This window comes from Nylanderia fulva, unplaced genomic scaffold (assembly GCF_048542155.1).
Source record: "Nylanderia fulva isolate GAGA-0341 unplaced genomic scaffold, ASM4854215v1 Scaffold719, whole genome shotgun sequence".
Taxonomy (NCBI): domain Eukaryota; kingdom Metazoa; phylum Arthropoda; class Insecta; order Hymenoptera; family Formicidae; genus Nylanderia; species Nylanderia fulva.
In genome coordinates this window covers 1,055-19,969 of record NW_028190829.1, presented here as the reverse complement: position 1 = coordinate 19,969, position 18,915 = coordinate 1,055, and the positions used below count along the sequence as shown (strand labels likewise).

General features: G+C 39.8%; 2 protein-coding genes across 2 annotated transcripts; one reads left to right on the top strand and one right to left on the bottom strand.

The window, feature by feature from the left end:
* Window positions 1-6,658: 6,658 nt before the first annotated feature.
* Window positions 6,659-7,966, top strand: LOC146720303 (protein CFDP2-like). The gene has a single exon (XM_085488796.1). It carries the CDS (start codon window positions 6,659-6,661, stop codon window positions 7,964-7,966), a length of 1,308 nt encoding a protein of 435 aa, XP_085344922.1.
* Window positions 7,967-13,460: 5,494 nt separating this feature from the next.
* LOC114943718 (uncharacterized) lies at window positions 13,461-18,620 on the bottom strand. The gene has a single exon (XM_029319405.2). The coding sequence runs from the start codon at window positions 18,618-18,620 to the stop codon at window positions 13,461-13,463; it is 5,160 nt and encodes a 1,719-aa protein (XP_029175238.2).
* Between the last annotated feature and the right edge of the window lie 295 nt (window positions 18,621-18,915).

Genomic DNA, 18,915 nt, shown 5'->3' with positions numbered 1-18,915 from the left:
CCATCTTTATGTCAATCAATGAGGTAGAGCTAGGACTAGCAAAGAAATTCGGAGAATATCAATTATTAAAGCGAGCATATCCAGATTATATAGTAGGAATAAAAGATAACTGTCTAACGGAAATACTTACGAGGCGTGACACAGAAAAATGTGCAACAAAGTATATGCAAATTCAAAACACGCTTTGGATCCAACTCCATACAAATCAGGATTAGATAGGAATAGCACCCAAAGATGAAACCTTGCATATACTTTGTTCCGATAAGATACCTCGCAATGTACACGTACATCAGAATTTTATAATTCATCTAGAATCAGATTGTACAGCAGTTTTCCTTACAGCAATCTTAAAATCGGAAAATTTAATTAGAGATAAGATTTAAATTCACAAAACCATCCGTCTAATGGTACAACAAAATATATCATTAAATATGTTAAAATATACCATTAAGTTATGTTTAACCGTTTTGCACTAAACAACATTATTCCACGACAACAAACTAGTATCAACGTTTTCTTTACACTCGCCTGATGGCAACAAATTGCTGCGCCTCGTGTGTAATTAAGATTAACTAATAACAATATGATTTGTTTTGTCTCCGCTAAAGATGGCTCTATTTTTTTAAGCGCCACTGTATGTCCACGCAGGTAAAAAAATTTATCTTATGTTGTGAAGTATACGTCAACGAGTAAAATATTAAACGGTCTCAATGAAAGAAGAACATAACTTTATCGAATCAAGCGGACCAAACAATCTAGTCACTGTCGATTTTTATCCGATAGCCAGAGGAGGAATGCAATATATTTGTTATGTTAGATTCTTTTATAAAATACGTCAATTTATTTCCAATGAGAAAGGCTACGATTCGTATGTGTTTAAAAAAATTCGTTGATGTATTCATTCCAAAATTTGGATAAGCGTATTTTTTTTCTGATTATAGTAGCCAATTCACTTTCGCATTATGGAAAACGAGACTTGAAGCTGAGAGTATAAAAGTTTTATATAGTTCCACACATTAGAGATCCTCAGTCAAATCCTACTGTGCGAGTGATGCGAGAGTTGAGTCGATTATTTAGAACTTTGTGTGCGGAAAAACACATAAAATGGGTTAATTTTGTGCTAAAAATTGAAGAAAAATATTAAACGTAACAATTTACCAAAGTACGGAAATAGTCCCTTATGAATTGCAATATGGCAAGTCTGTTCATGATGAAATCCAAAAGATCGTCCAATTTTCTAATAGTAAGAAACCTTCGCATAAATACCTAATCACATTGTCTAAAGAAAATTTAAGAAAAAATTTAAATATCGAAAGAAATAAGAACAAAGAGGTAAATCAAAGGTCGAATTATTAATCGGAGACTTAGTCCTTGTAAGAATAAAACATCTCTCAAATGCTTTGGATGGCTGTCGAAAAGTTTTTATTTGAAGGCCCCTTTAAAATAATTCGATGTGTAAGTGAGAACGCATTTGCATTAGTTGATCCTCAAAATGAACAAATAGAAAAAGACATATAATCGTCTAAAGCTCCGAGAATATTATAGTCAAAAGCAAAAAGATCACGAAAAGTAAATATGGAATGGTCTGTTCAAGTTCTCTCAAATGTATATTATTTTATGTTGAGTCTAAGTATCCATGTAGGAATGTCAGTCTTTACAATAGTGCCAATGCTTGGTCCAATATATAGTAATCAATGATTAGCCGATACTTGGTGTTTTATTCTAAGCCATGTTTGGCATATGACTGGATATCATTAAACAGTACCTTTGTTGGTATAATTATATGTCAGTTTGTCGCGAGTTTATCGTTTTCTTAAATGTTACAAACAGACAAAAAAATATCGGTAATTAAAAAAATTAAAAATTGATCATGAATATAAGAATGTTGAGAACGTGAATAGTAATCACAAGAATAAAAATCTTTGAAAAAAATTGTAGACGACCAAACTGAGCAAAAAATATATTAATTTAAGAGATCTTCCTCATTACGTTTGGTTCAGGTTTTTGTCAAATGAACACTGTAATAATAATTTCACAATTGAAATAATACACACACAATAAACAATAATAAAAACGAATTAATAATACAAAATATAAAATCCGCAAAATTATTGTAATTTAATAAACATAAAAGTGGAAAATGTAATACTAGACACAAAATAAAATAAAGTATTACAAATATAAGCGGCTAATAAGAGCAGATTCAACATCAAGGTTAAACAACTAATTTATTACATCTAATCCATGTATACTAATACAAACAATACAGTTTAAATTAAAACTATAAAAATAGACTCGAAAATTGAAACAAATTAGGAAACGAACGTTTCGATCCAATTTTTCGGATCTTCTTCAGCGCAGTATAAAAAGCAAAATTAAATTCAACAAAGTCTAAATGTTTTTTAACGTATAAACGTCTAATAAACATATTTAAACGCCGTTACATCAGTAAACGAAATAAAGCGTCGTAAGATTAATATGACTCTCGCTAAGTTATCACATTTACGTTACTGTGGGAAGCGATTCTCTCTAGTTTTCTGACTACGAGGTTGGCAGGTGTTAGAATATAAAATATTAGTATCCGTATCCGTAATAAAAATTTATTACGGAAAAAGATCAGTAAGAAAAGTTATTAAAACGATGGATTAGATTTCGGAAAATTATTATTACTAACAGACAGAATGGCTTAAAATCAAATTTTATCGTAACTGTATGACTAATGGAATATTTTCTACACATATTAACAGCTTACTTAATAAATATAAGATCGACTTTACCAACCAAAAATCGAGACATAATTTTTTGCGTTCAAAACTATTATTTTTTCAAAGGCTATTAAGAATAGAACTTAGAGATGTATATATGTCTACTAGAACGGCTCAAAATCAAATTTATAGACTCTCAATAGATCTTTATAATAACATTCCGAATCACGTTTGCAATGAATTTTTTAATAGACAAAGTGGTTCGCTATATACTCATTTTTTAAAAGAAAATAATAGATACGATAAAAAATTTAATTTCTTATTACAGAAAAAACTAAACATTTGTGACATAAAACCGAAACACTATAATTATCAATATAATAATTTAGATTTAAAACTTAAGCTACCAATACAATCATGTCCTAATTATGTTTCTTTTAATAATAACGAAGTAACGCGGAACACCTCGGATAGAATAACGGACGTTAAAATAGATCCGTCCTCTTTCAACAATACATGTCAAGATTTAAAACAGTTGAAAGATAAATGGTTTATCAACAAGTCTTTAATTAATATTCCCGATAATATCCAATGTTTTTTTACAGTTGGGGAGTAATTTTAGTTTACCTATTGACAACAGAACTAATTTAACGATAGAGTTTGTTAAGAACATTGAAAATAATATTAGAAAATTACCAGTTAGAGAACGTACAATTATAAGAAATCGAACAAGTAATGTGATAAAATCTATTTCGACTTATTCTTATCCTACGAATGAAGCAAATAATACGCTTTTACATTTAAATCACATTACTAATAATTTCTTAAAAGAAAATAAAAATCTTATCCTTACACGTGCGGATTAAAGAAATATAACGGTAGCGTTGGATAAAGATAAATATATACAAAGTATTGAAGACTTGTTGAAAGATAATAATACGTATACGTTGGTTAAAAAAGACCCTATTAGGAAATTGATAAACAGTCTTCATGACTTATTAGTTCGTTGGAAAAATTCTAAGGTTATTTCAACTAATGAATACAGACTTTTGTTATTTACTGATGGAACTCTTCCCAGGGCATATGGCTTGCCTAAAGTCCATAAAGAAAACTGCCCGTTCAGATTAATAGTGTCATCGGTGGACACTCCTCTGTATAACTTAGCGAATTTCCTGCACAAGATTATAGTTAAAAGCCTTCCAGTGCCTGAAGGTCGTGTTGACAACGGTTTCGAACTAGTAAAAAAATTGTCACAGATTCACATTAAGAATGAATTTAAATTAATCTCGTTAGATGTTGTCTCACTATTCACTAACGTTCCTATTGATTTGGCTCTTGAAAGTATTTCCTCCAGATGGGAATTTATTTCTAAGAATTGTGACTTATCAAAATCAGAATTTTTAAATGGAATAAGCTTAGTTTTAAATTCTACCTTTTTTATTTTTAATAACGTTATCTACCGCCAAACCTTTGGAACGCCCATGGGTTCTCCTCTCTCACCAGTGATTGCAGATTTAGTTTTACAAGATCTTGAGAATAAATCATTACGATTATTAAAATTCACACCCCCGATTTACTTTAGATATGTTGACGACATTGTATTGACTGTTCCATTAACTTTAATTGACCACACACTTATGACTTTTAATTCTTATCACAATAGACTCCAATTCACTCTGGAAACTGACGATAATAATAAAATAAACTTTTTAGATTTGACACTAATTTTAGAAAACAACAAGATAATCACTGACTTGGTATCACAAGCCGACATTCTCGGGGAGATATTTATACTACTTGTCTCAGCATCCTTTGTGTCAAAAGAGAGGAACTACATACGGTCTAGTGGATAGAACAATTTTATTGTCACATTCACGATTTCATTATAAAAATCTCGTTACCGTTGTCAACATACTTTTAGAAAACTGTTATCCGCTTGACGTGATCTTTAATACTATTAACCAACGTCTATTAATTTTATTCAAAAAATTAAAAAATACCACAACTAACGGTTACAACAATAATAATAATAATAATAGTGAAAAAACGTCTTTTTTCACTATTCCATTTTTACCCGGATTGACGGAACAATTTAGAAATATAACGTATAATAAATTTAACGTATAAGACGGGCAAGAAGAGCCAAATCGCGGATGACAATGCGTTATCCTAACGAAACTAAATAATTTTCCGTTAGCATTAAATACCGGTGCACAAGGCACCAAATTTTACTTGGACACGGCCAAGATTTTTAAATATGAAATAATCTCATATTTGAGATTTAATTTCAATACCCCTTTAACCCCCCTACGGAAAATAAATAAATGAATGCAAAAGAAAAATATAGATCCAAAAGTCGCTGAATCGGGAACCGAACCCGAGACCTTTCGCTTGCCGGGCGACTGCTGGTCCTGATTCAGCGACTTTCGGATCTACATTTTTCTCTTGCATTCATTTATTTATTTTCCGTAGGGGGGTTAAAGGGGTATTGAAATTAAATCTCAAATATGAGATTATTTCATATTTAAAAATCTTGGCCGTGTCCAAGTAAAATTTGGTGCCTTGTGCACCGGTATTTAATGCTAACGGAAAATTATTTAGTTTCGTTAGGATAACGCATTGTCATCCGCGATTTGGCTCTTATTGCCCGTCTTATACGTTAAATTTATATTTATATTACAGAGCCTTGTTAAACTCTTAAAAATAACTATTCATATTACATCCGCTTGACGACGGGCACTGACCGCGTAAAAACGCATACGCTGCGAGATACACGCGGAACCGAAATTGCTCAACGTGCAAGCAAAGCAGAAGGATTTTGAATTTACTTCGCTTGCACCTAGGTTCTTGACCGAGGGGGCCCGTTGCCAGGCACCCCTTTCGATCAAGGAACTTCCAAAAAGCGATACTATAAAAACCGAGCAGTAGGCGCGCCCGGCAGTCGCTCTCGAGTCGTTAATTAAGAGTAACCTCGCTAACCGCGTGCGATCTATAACATCTTATCGCAGTCGCGCGTGCAATTCGCGAAGTTATACGTAATTGCTTCCGCTCAACCAGTTAAGTAACTAGAAAGTGTAATATTGTGAAAATAAAGATAACGTCAAGTGTTTAGTTCAAATAAAAGTTCTTTGATAGTGAGAACGTGAAGTGAATTAATACAATAACCCCGATCCAAACCCTGACGCCCCGGATCCTCATCCTAATTTGGCGCGACCCCTTATGCCCGACCCGAAGCACACAACATGTCCAAAAAGTGCGATTTTTTGACCTCGAGCGGAAAGTAAAATTCGAGTTGTTTTAGGTCTCATACATCCAGAATAATGTCAAAATCATAGTGGTTTTTCCTGCAGAAATGCAGGGAACATTTAAATGTCATCATATGTTTAGAAAAGATCACGTCAATCAATACCTCACAATAAATCGAGATTGCTTGATGTTTCAGTCGAATATTTTGGAAAATATTTTGGTAACACCAACTTTCCAAGATCATTTAGACCGATTTTAATGTCAGTCAATAATAAATTGAATAATATATGTATATACAGGGTGTCTAACGTCCGACCTGGGCTCTTTATCTTGGAAACGACTTGAGATACAAAAAAATGTTTCGAACAAAAGTTGTAGGGTTTCGAGGGGTACATAAGATCGTGTTATTGATTTGACCTTGAATAGTCATGTGAAGGTCACGTAAAGGTCATCTTCAATTTCTTAAACGGAACTACCGATTTTTTACATATTCTTGTATGTTATTTCAAAAGCTTCACAAAACTTTATACTAACATATGTTTTTATAGAGTTTTTGTTGAGTTATAAAGGTTTGAAGTTAACAAATTTTTTGATATGAAATGTAAAATATCTCATAAATATATCGCATAAAGTCAAAAAGCGGGAGGGATATCAAAGTGGGAACGTGGAACGTCCGAAGTCTTTACAGACCTGGGGCGTTCCAATCGATGGTCGGAGAGGTCGAAAAGTACGGGATAAAAGTCGTCGCGTTGCAAGAAACAAAATGGACCGGGGAGGGTTCACTTATCGCGGGTTCATATACGTTTCACTATGGAGAGTCGGAGACCCATAGTTTTGGCGTCGGTTTCATGATTAATAAGAAAATTTTGTCGGCGGTAAAAAACGTTAAATTTATAAACGAAAGACTAGGATTGCTCGTTGTGCAAGGCCGATGGTACAAGATCGCGATAATCAATGTGCACGCGCCGACGGAAGATAAAGATGACGAAATTAAAGACGGATTCTACGAGGAACTTGAACGCCTCGTGGACCAATTGCCGAATGATTACATGAAAATAGTCTTGGGGGATTTTAACGCGAAGATCGGTAAAGAGAACTTTTTTAGACCAACGATCGGGTTTGAAAGCTTGCACGAGGAAAGTAACGATAACGGAGTAAGAGTGATTAACTTTGCGACCGGCAAAAATCTTATCGTCAAAAGCACATATTTTAGACATAAAAATATCCATAAACAAATTTGGATTTCCCTGGATGGAAATACGCGTAACCAAATTGATCATGTTCTTGCAGATAAACGGCGCCACACAAACGTACTCGATGTTAGGTCTTATGGGGGGGCGGATTGCGACTCGGATCACATTTTGGTAATTGCCAAAATCAGAGAACGTCTTTCGTTAAACAAAACTAACGGGCAATTAATTGGTTCCAAACGTCTAAATGTGCAAAGTCTTACCAAGGGAGAGAACGGAACAAAATACGCGGTCGAAGTAACGAATAAATTCGCGGCCTTAAAGGAAATTAATGAATCGGAGGATAATGCGGTTGACAAACAATGGGAAAACGTACGCGACTCGATAGTAAAATCGGCGGAAGCCACGGTTGGTTTTTGTAAAAGACACAAAAACAAACCGTGGTTTGACGAAGAATGTGTAAAAACTGTTAAAGTACGAAACAAAGCGCGTATCGCATGGTTGACTCAAAATACGGCTGAAACTCGGAATCAGTTTCTTAATATTAGGCAAGCAACTCATAATATGTTTAAAAATAAAAAGCGTCAATATTTAAAACGTAAAACTGAAGAAATAGATGAAAATTGTCAAAGCAGTAACGTCCGCGGTATGTACATGGGAATAAATAATTTTAGAAAGGGATTCCAAGCTAGGACAAAAATGGTAAAAGATGAGGACAATAATTTAATTACGAATTCAACGGGAGTACTAAATACTTGGAAAAATTATTTTGATCAGTTATTGAATGTTGAATCTGAAAGCGACCAGGGAAATAGAGAATTTTGAGTTTCACACGGCGGAACCTTTGATTAACGAATCGACAATTTCAGAAGTAAAAAGCGCGATTAAAAAATTAAAAAATCATAAAGCACCTGGGCATCGACCTGATTCCGGCGGAATTAATGAAATGGGGAGGAAGTAGGTTAATAGAGGAAATTCAGAAATTAATTATCTTAATTTGGAATAAAGAAGCATTGCCGGAACAATGGAAAGATTCAATTATAATTCCGATTTTCAAAAAGGGTGACAAAATGAGTTGTAATAATTATCGGGGCATCTCACTGTTACCTACTTGTTATAAAATTTTGTCGAACATTTTATTGACGAGGCTTGTACCATATGTAGAGGAAATAAGTGGGGATCATCAATGCGGTTTTAGAAGAAATAGATCGACTACAGATCAAATCTTTACTATTCGGCAAATCTTGGAGAAAAAATGGGAATTTGGTCAACCGGTACATCAACTTTTTATTGATTTCAAAAAAGCGTATGATTCGATTAAACGGGAGAAAATGTTTGAAATTTTAATTCGGCTGGGGATTCCTAAAAAATTGGTTAGCATGGTTCAAATCTGTTTAAAAGATTCTAGAGGTAGAGTAAAAATAGGTAACCAAATATCGGAAACTTTTAACATTCATAGCGGATTAAAGCAGGGGGATGCATTGTCACCTCTTTTGTTTAATTTAGTATTAGAATATGCTATTAAAGAAATGCAGAAAAGTGAAAATGGTCTGCGGTTAAACGGTATAACACAGCTATTAACATATGCGGACGATATTGCTTTGCTTGGAGATAATAAAGTAACATTAATTGATAACACTAAAACTTTATTAGATAAAACGAAAGAACTTGGGTTGCAAGTAAGCGTTGAAAAAACTAAATATATGATCACTAATAGAATCCAGAGTATTCATAATTGCGGAAGCTTGGTCATTCGAGATAAAATGTTTGAGCGGGTCAGCAGTTTTAAGTATTTGGATTCGATTTTAAACCAAACTAATGAAATAAGAGAAGAGCTTAAGAAAAGAATTAATTTGAGGAATGCTTGCTTCTATTCGGTTAATAAATTACTCGGATCGCGAGTGTTGTCTAAACGTTTAAAAATTAGAATTTACAGAACGATTATTTTACCGGTAGTCCTTTATGGCAGCGAAACGTGGTCACTTACGTTAAAAGACGAGAAAAAATTTAGAGTATTCGAGAATAAAATACTTCGAAAAATCATGGGTGCGAAGCGCGATGAGGAGACAAGCGAATGGAGAAAACTGCATAACGTAGAATTACATCGATTATACAATAGTCCAGATATAATTAACGTATAATAAAATCACGCCGATTAAGATGGGCAGGCCACGTGGCGCGTATGAGTGAGGATCGAACCGCATATAAAATACTAATTGATAAACCTAATGGGAAAAGACCATTGGGTAGACCAAGACGTAGGTGGGAAGATAATATTAGAATGGATCTTAACGAAATGAGGTACGAGGGACGCAAATGGAAGGATCTTGCTTAGGGACGGGAACATTGGCGAGATTTGGTATTTGTGGCAATAAACTTTCGAGTTCCGAACGCCAGTTAATAATAATGTAAAATATCTTATAAAATATTCAGTTTTTGGTAATCATATCTTAATACTTTTTTTGCACGGAATAATGAAACTAATCAACTGGTATAAAGAAAACAGATAATTGTTTTAAAAAAATGTAAAATTCAACATGCAGTTGCATACTTTTTTAATAAGTAATTATGTTTTTTTTTTTTAAGTAAGAAAGTTGAATGCCAGTAAGAAAAACCAATGGGAAAATATTCAATATTACGTTTTTTACACCAACTGATTGGTCTCATTATTTCATGCAAAACAGTATTAAGATACGATTACCAAAAACTGAATATGTTACAGGATATTTTACATTTTATGTCAAAAAATTGTTAACTTACAACCTTTATAACTCAACAAGAACTCCATGAAAACATATTTTAGTATAGGATTTTGTAAAGCTTTTGAAATAACATATAAGAATATGTAATAAAAAATAGGTAGTCCCATTAAAGAAATTAAAGATAACTTTTACGTAACCTTCAAATGACTATTCAAGGTCAAATCAATGGCACAATCTTATGTCCCCCTCATAATCCTACAACTTTTGTTTGAAACTTTTTTCGTATCTTAAGTCGTTTCCAAGATAAAGAGCCCAAGTCGGGCTTTAAGAATACTCTGTATATATATTATTCAATTTATGATTAACTGACATTAAAATCGGTCTAAATGATCTTGGAAAGTTGGTGTTACCAAAATATTTACCAAAATATTCGACTAAAACATCAAGCAATCTCGATTTATTGCGAGATATTGATTTACGTGATTTTCTCTAAACATATGATGATATTTAAATATTCCCTGCATTTCCAGGAAAAACCACTATGGTTTTTACAATATTCTGAATGTATGAGACCTAAAACAACTCGAATTTTACTTTCCGCTCGAGGTCAAAAAATCGCACTTTTTGGACATTCTCCTTTCAGTGTCTATCTAAGAATTTAATGTATTATTACACTTTTTCATATAAAACATCTCAGTTATTTCTCTTTTTTTAGTATTTTTCTCATGATGTAAAATTATCGCGGATTATCCCAGTCAAAATCGTGTCCAAATTCAACTCTATGTTTGCTCACTACAGAGTAATTACTTTTATGTAATTTAATATTATTTTTGTTCCCCCTAATGCGGGTTTTCAGGTGTCTTTTTGTTTGTCCAATGTAAGAAAAAGTACAATTTTTACATACAATTTTGTATATCACTTCAGTTCTATTCAATTTTAAAATCTTATCTTTACCGTGATTGATAATCCTATTTAATTTTTTCGAATACACTACATTTAAACCAAACTTTGAGAGAGAATTTTTTATATTGTCACTGAGATGGTTTATGTAAGGCAATGTAAAATAAGATTTTAAGTCAAATTTCTGTTGACAACGCGGTTCATTATTATTCATATTGTGTCTTAAAAATCCGACGCGTTTATTAACAATGCGATTGACAATATTCAATGGAAAACAATTGTTAACTAAGATTCCCTTCACAATTTCAATATTCTGCCTATGAAATTTGTCGTTAGACAGTAGAATCGCGTAATCCATTAAATTTATAATGATATTAATTTTGTATTTCTCTGGATGAATTGACAAATAATTTATGTATCTACCTGAAAACGTCGGTTTTCTGTACCAATTGATAATTAATCTTCCTTGTGTTCTTATTATTGTAGTATTTAGAAAATTTATCCTGTTATTAGTTTCGATTTCATATGTGAATTTTAAGCGATCATGATATTCATTAAATGTCTTAAGAATGACATCAATTTCATCTTTTGGAATCACTGTTAAAATATCGTCAACGTATCTAAAATATAAAGAAATACGAAAATCTAACTTATCGAGGCATTTTGTTTCCAAATCATCCATAACGATATCTGCTAGTATGGGTGACAAAGGTGAATTATTGGTGTACCAAAGGTTTGTTCATAAAATACCCCATTAAAAGAAAAGCTAGTCGAATCTAAAATTAACTCCACTGCGTATTTAAATTGATCAAAACTAAAACTAGTATTATTTTCGATGTCGCTCCATCTAGTTTCAATGGCCTTGATAACGAGAAAAGAGACATTATTGAAGGATAAAGTAAAAAGAAGCAAACTGAACAAAAATAAATAAACATATAAGAAAGTCAAAGTTGTTAAATTAAGTTTAAAATATTGTCATAAATTACATTTATATTTTTCGTATCTCGTTGCAAATTAATAGAGTTCCTGTGTTTCTTAATAAAAATCATTTCTCTTTTTTTAAAATTACTTTCATTATGTAAAATCATCACACGAATTTCGAGCAGAATTTCTTCTAACATATTTGTACTTAATTACAAATCTATTATCAAATTAGAAAGAATTATTATCAGAAATAAAAATACGAGCGTTAATAAAATATAAGTTTAGTAAACTGCGTTACTTGTCTGTAAGTAAAATGTTCTTTTGTTCTAGAATTTCTTATTTTTTTATCCAAATGTGTCGAATAATAATAAAATTAAATTATAAATTTTTTTATTTGTTATTACTTTATTAAGTAAGTTATTACTTAAGTATAATAACAAATAAAAAATTTAATATAAATACATATTTGTATAATATAATTTATATATATAATATAAATTTATACATATAAATTATATTTTGCAAATATAGTAATGATTATAAAGCAATAACAAATAAAAAAATATAAATATACATACAAATATTTCTAAATATATGTAATATTTACATATATTTCTAAACATGTATTTACATGAATATTTTTTCATGTGGAAATGTTAAATCGATTATTGCGTTGTGAGATTAATAGAGTTATGTTATAAAAAAAATTTATTAAAAAATATATTCTTGCAACTTGAGGATTGGAGAGCACAAAAATAAAAAAGGCATATCATGTTTCGAATGAATATGAAATTGGCCGTTCAAATCTTTAAGAAAGAAGTCAGTGTAGTTTTATATTTTGCATTTACTATATATGTTTCTGTTCACGAACGCGCTGCGTGAGAGGAGGTCGCGCTGCACTAAGGCTAAGTCACTCTCTTTTGTATAAAGAATTTAATGCTTAAACACACGTAAATACAGAACACTCAGACAAGACTTATAACAACTGTTAATAATTTCACAGGAAGAGAACGTAATCGAGATCAGAGTACAAAATAAGCGGTGGTCGTCAACGAATTTTGCGGTTTATCTATCAAGCGGTTACGATATGCGGTTCACAGCGGAAAAGCGATAAAAAGCTGCACGCCGAATGTGGGCTTTTCCTTTATAGGTTTTCAGGACGGAACCCACTCTTACGTAAAGCGCCAATGATCTCGAGTATTTTGAATATTGCGCGGGGTGACCTGAGCGCATCACTCGTGATTGGCCGCTGTAAAATTAGACTAAACGCGTGTTCTAAGAAGGCATGCGTAAGCGGGCGATCGCGGTAATTATTGGTTAATCGAGGCGTCCGTAAGAATTCGCGCATGCTCGCTGTAACCGGACTATTCGGCGGAACGGTTACAGTACCGTTAGTTGTTGTTAGTTGATAGGTTTTTTTTGTGACAGATTGATTTATTACATGGTTTTTTTCCTTGAAATACATATAAACTATGTCTCTATTTGTTATGATTTTCAATCGACCCGTCTAGAATATTCGATTAGGCGTTTCAAACATCCCGCCCGCCTTGTCGCGCAGTGACAATATACCGACGAGTTTCGGCCGTGGAATCACAAGTCGATCGTGATCGATGGTGGGGCGCGCGCGCGCTGGCGCGGTGGCAAGCACGTGGTGATCGCGTGACTCGAACAGCTGAGTCGATGGGAACACGTGGTGATCGTATTGTGCGGATCGATCAGCTGAGGCAGAAAAATGCGGGTTTGACGTGGAATGGCGGGTGTGTAATGCAGTGCGGTGAGGGACTGGTGAATGTTTACGGGCTGACGGCCGGCACGTCCGCGCTGTTTATGCTCGGAAGGGGATCCGCGCGCGGCAGCAAGACGAGCTTGACGAGCGGGCGCACAAGCTCAGAAGTGGCGGTGCGGATTGTCACCACGCGGACGATACCGTCGTTCCCGGGATGCAACCTCGTGATCCGGGCGAGAGGCCATCGGGTCGGGGGGGTGAGCTCCGAACGCAGGATGCAAAGATCACCGACGTGGGGTGCGGCCTCGGCCTTGAGCCACTTAGTGCGTGGATTGAGTCCGTGGATATATTCCTTCGACCACCTCCCCCAGAAGTGCTCTCTCATTTGCTGGAGGTGTTGCCATCGCGATCTCGTGTCTCCATGTTCGCCTCCCTGCGGTGGCTCAGGGATGGCGAGAAGGGGCGCCCCGATCAGGAAATGTCCAGGAGTTAGTGCTGAAACATCGTCTGGATCGTCCGAGAGTGCCTGCAATGGTCGAGAATTGAGGCATGCCTCGATTTGAGTGAGGAGGGTACTCAGTTCTTCGAAAGTGAGGGTGGTTTCGCCTATCACCCTCTGCAGATGGTACTTAGCTGACTTGACTGCAGCCTCCCATAATCCACCGAAATGCGGAGCCGCCGGCGGATTGAAGTGCCAGCGGATGCTTTCCTTGGCGGCTGCGCGTGCGATTCCTTCACCCTCCGAAGACGCTGCAATAAAGAGTTCCCGTAGGGTGCGGTCGGCTCCGACGAAGGTCGTGCCGCAGTCGCTGAAGATGTCGGCACAGAGACCTCGTCGAGAGACAAATCGACGAAGGGCGGCGATAAAAGCTTCCGACGAGTAGTCCGATACGAGCTCTAGATGGATGGCCTTCGACCAGAAGCAGATGAAGAGTGCAATGTAGCCCTTGTAGGCGCGGTGGCCGCGACCTTTGCTGGTCCGAATGAGGATTGGTCCCGCGTAGTCCAGTCCAGTGCGGAGGAATGGTCGCGTTGGCGTGACCCTGCTGCGTGGCAGACTGCCCATGGGTGGTTGTGGTGTCGTCGCTCGCCACCTTGTGCACGTGACACAGCGATGAAGCCGCTGTTTTACCGCTGCACGTCCTCGGGGTATCCAGAAACGCTGTCGAAGCAAGCCTAGGGTCAACTGCACCCCTCCGTGCAAGGTCCGGCGGTGATGAGCATCGATCAACAGTCGAGTCAGCCATGAAGTTGTTGGCGCAATCATCGGATGTCTCTCGTCCTGTGACAAGAGCGAATTTTTTAAGCGTCCTCCTACTCTCAACACGCCACGTGTATCGGCGAATGGAGCTAGTTTGGCCAACGGACTGCGTGTTGCGACAGTGCGGCCTGCAGAAACAGCGGTGACCTCGTCAGGGAAGTGGAGTGCTTGTACCTCTCGTAGCCAGTGTGATAGAGCTCCGTCTAATTCGTCTGCGGTGGGTGGCTGTCCAGGGGTGACAGTTGGTGCAACAGTGCGAAGCCAGCGACGACACCATACTGTGACTCGTAGCAGGTGGTTCAACGACGAAAAGCGGAGGAGGAGCTCAGGTTCCATGACGACCAAGCTCCTCGTCATCAGGCTGCCGGCTCGTCTCTCGATAAGGTTGTCTTCTCGGGTGTCCACTTCGGTGAGCGGCCATGCCGCCTCTTCCTCCAGCAACCAGGTAGGTCCTGTCCACCATAACGTATGATTTACCAATTCCAACGGACTAATGCCCCTCGATGCACAATCCGCAGGGTTGTCTCGACCAGCCACATGTCTCCAGAGTGCGTTCGGCAGTAGGGTCTGGATGTGAGACACCCGGTTGGCAACGAAGGTCTTCCATCGCGAGGCGTGTCCCTGGATCCACTGGAGCGTGACCTTCGAGTCCGTCCACAGATGCGTGGGTGCATCTCCCAAGTTGAGCGTGCGTTGCACATGCTGAGTCAGTGTGGTGAGTAAGGCGGCGGCGCAGAGCTCGAGTCTCGGCAAGGTCACTTGCCTGACAGGTGCCACCTTGCTCTTGGCCATTAGTAGTGTCACTGACGTTTCATTTTTTCCAGCGATGCGGAGGTACACGGCGGCAGCATACCCGCGCTCGGACGCGTCGGCGAAGCCATGTAGCTGCAGCGATGAGTCCACATCGCCCGTGCCGAGCCAGCGAGGCATCCTCAGGCGGTCGAGGAGATGGAGGCCACCCAGCAGTTGCTGCCAACGATGAGCGTCGGCTGGCGGCAGTTGAGCATCCCAATCTAACCCCTGAAGCCACGTAGTTTGGATGAGGATCTTCGCGCGGATGACGACAGGAGCGAGCCAACCCAATGGATCGAAGAGCCGTGCGGTTTCAGAGAGAACCCGTCTCTTCGTATATTTCTCTACGGACGGTGGAAGCAGTGTAAAGGAGAACTCATCATCTTGAGGATGCCATCGAAGTCCTAGCGTTGAGTGACTCTCTCCTTCCCATGCACGCTGGGACTGCTGCATACGATGATCCTGAGGAACGCCAGTTAGGATCTCTTCGTGGTTGGCTGCCCATTTTCGTAACGGGAACCCGCCCGCCTTGCAGAGGTTGCGTAGCTCCTCCTGAAGCACGATTGCTTCGTCGAGCGTGGTTGCTCCGGTGACTACGTCGTCGACATAACAATCCCGTCGCAAGGCCACCGAGCCGCGAGGAAAATGTTCTTCCTCGTCCTTGGCCAGTTGCTGAAGAGTCCGTATGGCGAGGAATGGAGCGCAACTGAGGCCGTAGGTGACCGTCCTCAGTTGGTATTCGTGCACTTCATCGTCAGGAGAGTGCCGCCACAGGATCGTCTGGAAACTGCAGTCGTCTGGATGCACGAGAATCTGCCGGTACATTTTTTCTATGTCGGCGACGAAGACGTAGCGGTGTTGACGCCATCGGAGCAGCACGTCGGCTAGCGGCGGAAGGAGGTTTGCGCCGGTGTGGAGGTGCGTGTTCAGCGATTCCCCGGCTCGTGTTCGCTGCGATCCGTTGAACACGACTCTCAACTTGGTGGTGGTGCTGGATTCCTTGAAGACCCCATGATGCGGTAAGTAACACTTGCCCTGCCGGTCAGTCGACGCCGTGGCTAACTTCGTCATGTGTTGTAGGTCCTCGTACTCGCGCAGGAAGCTCCGGTAGAGATCACCAAAGCGAGGGTCCTGGATGCAGCGTCTCTCCATGGCCATCAGAAGACGTTCCGCTGGCTTGCGAGTCTCCTCCAGTTTTGTCGGTGGTGAGGAGAACGGCAACCTCACCATGTATCTCCCAGAGGCAGTGCGAGTGTGACTGCGCACAAAGAGCTCCTCGCTCCCTTGTTCGTCGGGGGTGAGAGACGTGACAGCGGTGGGCTCCTGTTCCTGTTCCCAGAATCGACGCACCAGGTCAGCGAGGTCGTAATCAGCAGTGATACGGAGCGTGCGTCGGTGATCCGCGGTTGCTGCTGCATCAGATCCCCCGGAGAGAATCCAACCCAGGATAGTTTTCTGGGCGATCGGCATTTCTGGACCGCCCTTGCGTACGCCCTCCTCAATTATGAAGGAGCAGACCTCCGCTCCTAGGAGCAGTTCAGCCGGGTCGTCGTCCTGGAAGTTGGGGTCGGCCAGCTGAAGTCCCTGGATATGAGGCCAGCGTTTATCCGTCTTTGAGGTGGGGCCCTGTGTCATCACGAGGCGCGGCAGGATATAAGCCACCACGGAGAGCTCAGCGTTGGTCACGTCTGACGTTACCTTCAACGTGATCTTGCCGCGGATTGGTCCTGGGCGGGCTCCTCCGACCCCGGAGATGGATAGTCCCGTGTGCGCTCGAGGTAGTCGCAAGCGTTGCGCCACTGTCTCGGAGACAATGGATAGCTCGGAACCCTGATCGAGCAAAGCTCGCACTGAGTGCGAAAATCCATGCCTGTCAGCGATGTGGACGCGCGCAGTTGCTAAGAGGACGGCCTTTCGATCCTCGTTCTGATGTGTAGCGGCTAGTGTCGTGGCAAGTGTGGAAACTGATGCGGTGGCAGGAGTGTTGATCTCCGACGATGAAGACGTGGTGGATGCCCCGTGCAACATCGTGTGGTGACGTGCGTTGCAAGTGAGGCAGGCCTTCTTCGATTGGCACCGTGAGATAAAGTGGTTCCCCAGGCAGTTGTAGCAGAGCTTGTGCGTTTCCACGAAGGCTCTGCGTTCCGCTGAGGACTTGGCCTTGAAGTCTCGGCAGGCCATGAGGGCGTGTTTCTCGCGACACAGTGCACATTGTGGGGTTATCGGTCCGTGCTTAGTGACGTGGGATCTCGCGCTTCGGGTTGTATCTCCTGAAACTTTGGTGACTCCCTTTGGTCGTGCGGCGTTGAGCGTCAGAATTCTGCGGCCGATGAAGTCGAGAAGTGTCTCGTGTGATGGTGGTTCAGTGGATCCCGATGTGGATGATTCCCATTCGAGACGGGTGGTTGAGTCAAAGAGTTCAGTGACCAAGTAATTGAAGAGGTCCATCCCGTGCGTGTCGATCGGGCGACCGATGCTCTCCTGCGCGTTGACGACGGTGGTGACGACGTTGTGGATGCGGCTCAGCTCGTCGGCGGTATCTCCCTTCATCTTGGACACATTGACGAATGCGGCAAAATTTGAGCGGATGAGTTCTCTTTTATTCTCGTAGTGTTTGCTCAAGATCGCCCAAGCGCGATCGTAATTATCGCCGATGACAGGTAACGATCTGATTAATTTTTCAGCTTCTCCGGTCACACTTGAGCGCAGGTGATGAAGACGCTCAATTTTTGAGATTGACCCATTGTTCCCGACAATGGAAAGGAAAAGATCCCTGAAGGATGGCCAATCTGCGTAGGTGCCAGAGAACTGTGGTACCTTGATGCGTGGCAGCGAAGATCGTGATGCGACGTCGGTGGCTGGACGCATGGGCGTCGATGCGAATCCCTCGGCGTAGTCATCCAATGTGCTCCGCTGCGTTACGTACAGGTTCTCGGTATCTTCGTGTAACCCTGATTTGAAGTAATCGCTGTCACTGAACCTTTCTTTCAGCGCAGCGCGGATGAGGTCGTGCTGAGCCTCAAATTTCGTCCAAAGCTGGTCGAGGATTCGGGTGCGTGTACTGACGGCACTGGAGGTAATGTTGGCGTTGCCCAGCTTCCTCAAATATTCCACTGAGCGTGAGATGCGGACGTGGATCTCCCGTTGGCAGTCGATCAACGTGCCCACCTCCATGTTGATGCACGCACTCTCACTAGCCGCACGAAGAATCGCGTTCACGAACTTGCGGTTGCCGGTGCGTGTGATCCGGCTCGAAGGACCAAAAATTATGTTCACGAACGCGCTGCGTGAGAGGAGGTCGCGCTGCACTAAGGCTAAGTCACTCTTTTTTGTATAAAGAATTTAATGCTTAAACACACGTAAATACAGAACACTCAGACAAGACTTATAACAACTGTTAATAATTTCACAGGAAGAGAACGTAATCGAGATCAGAGTACAAAATAAGCGGTGGTCGTCAACGAATTTT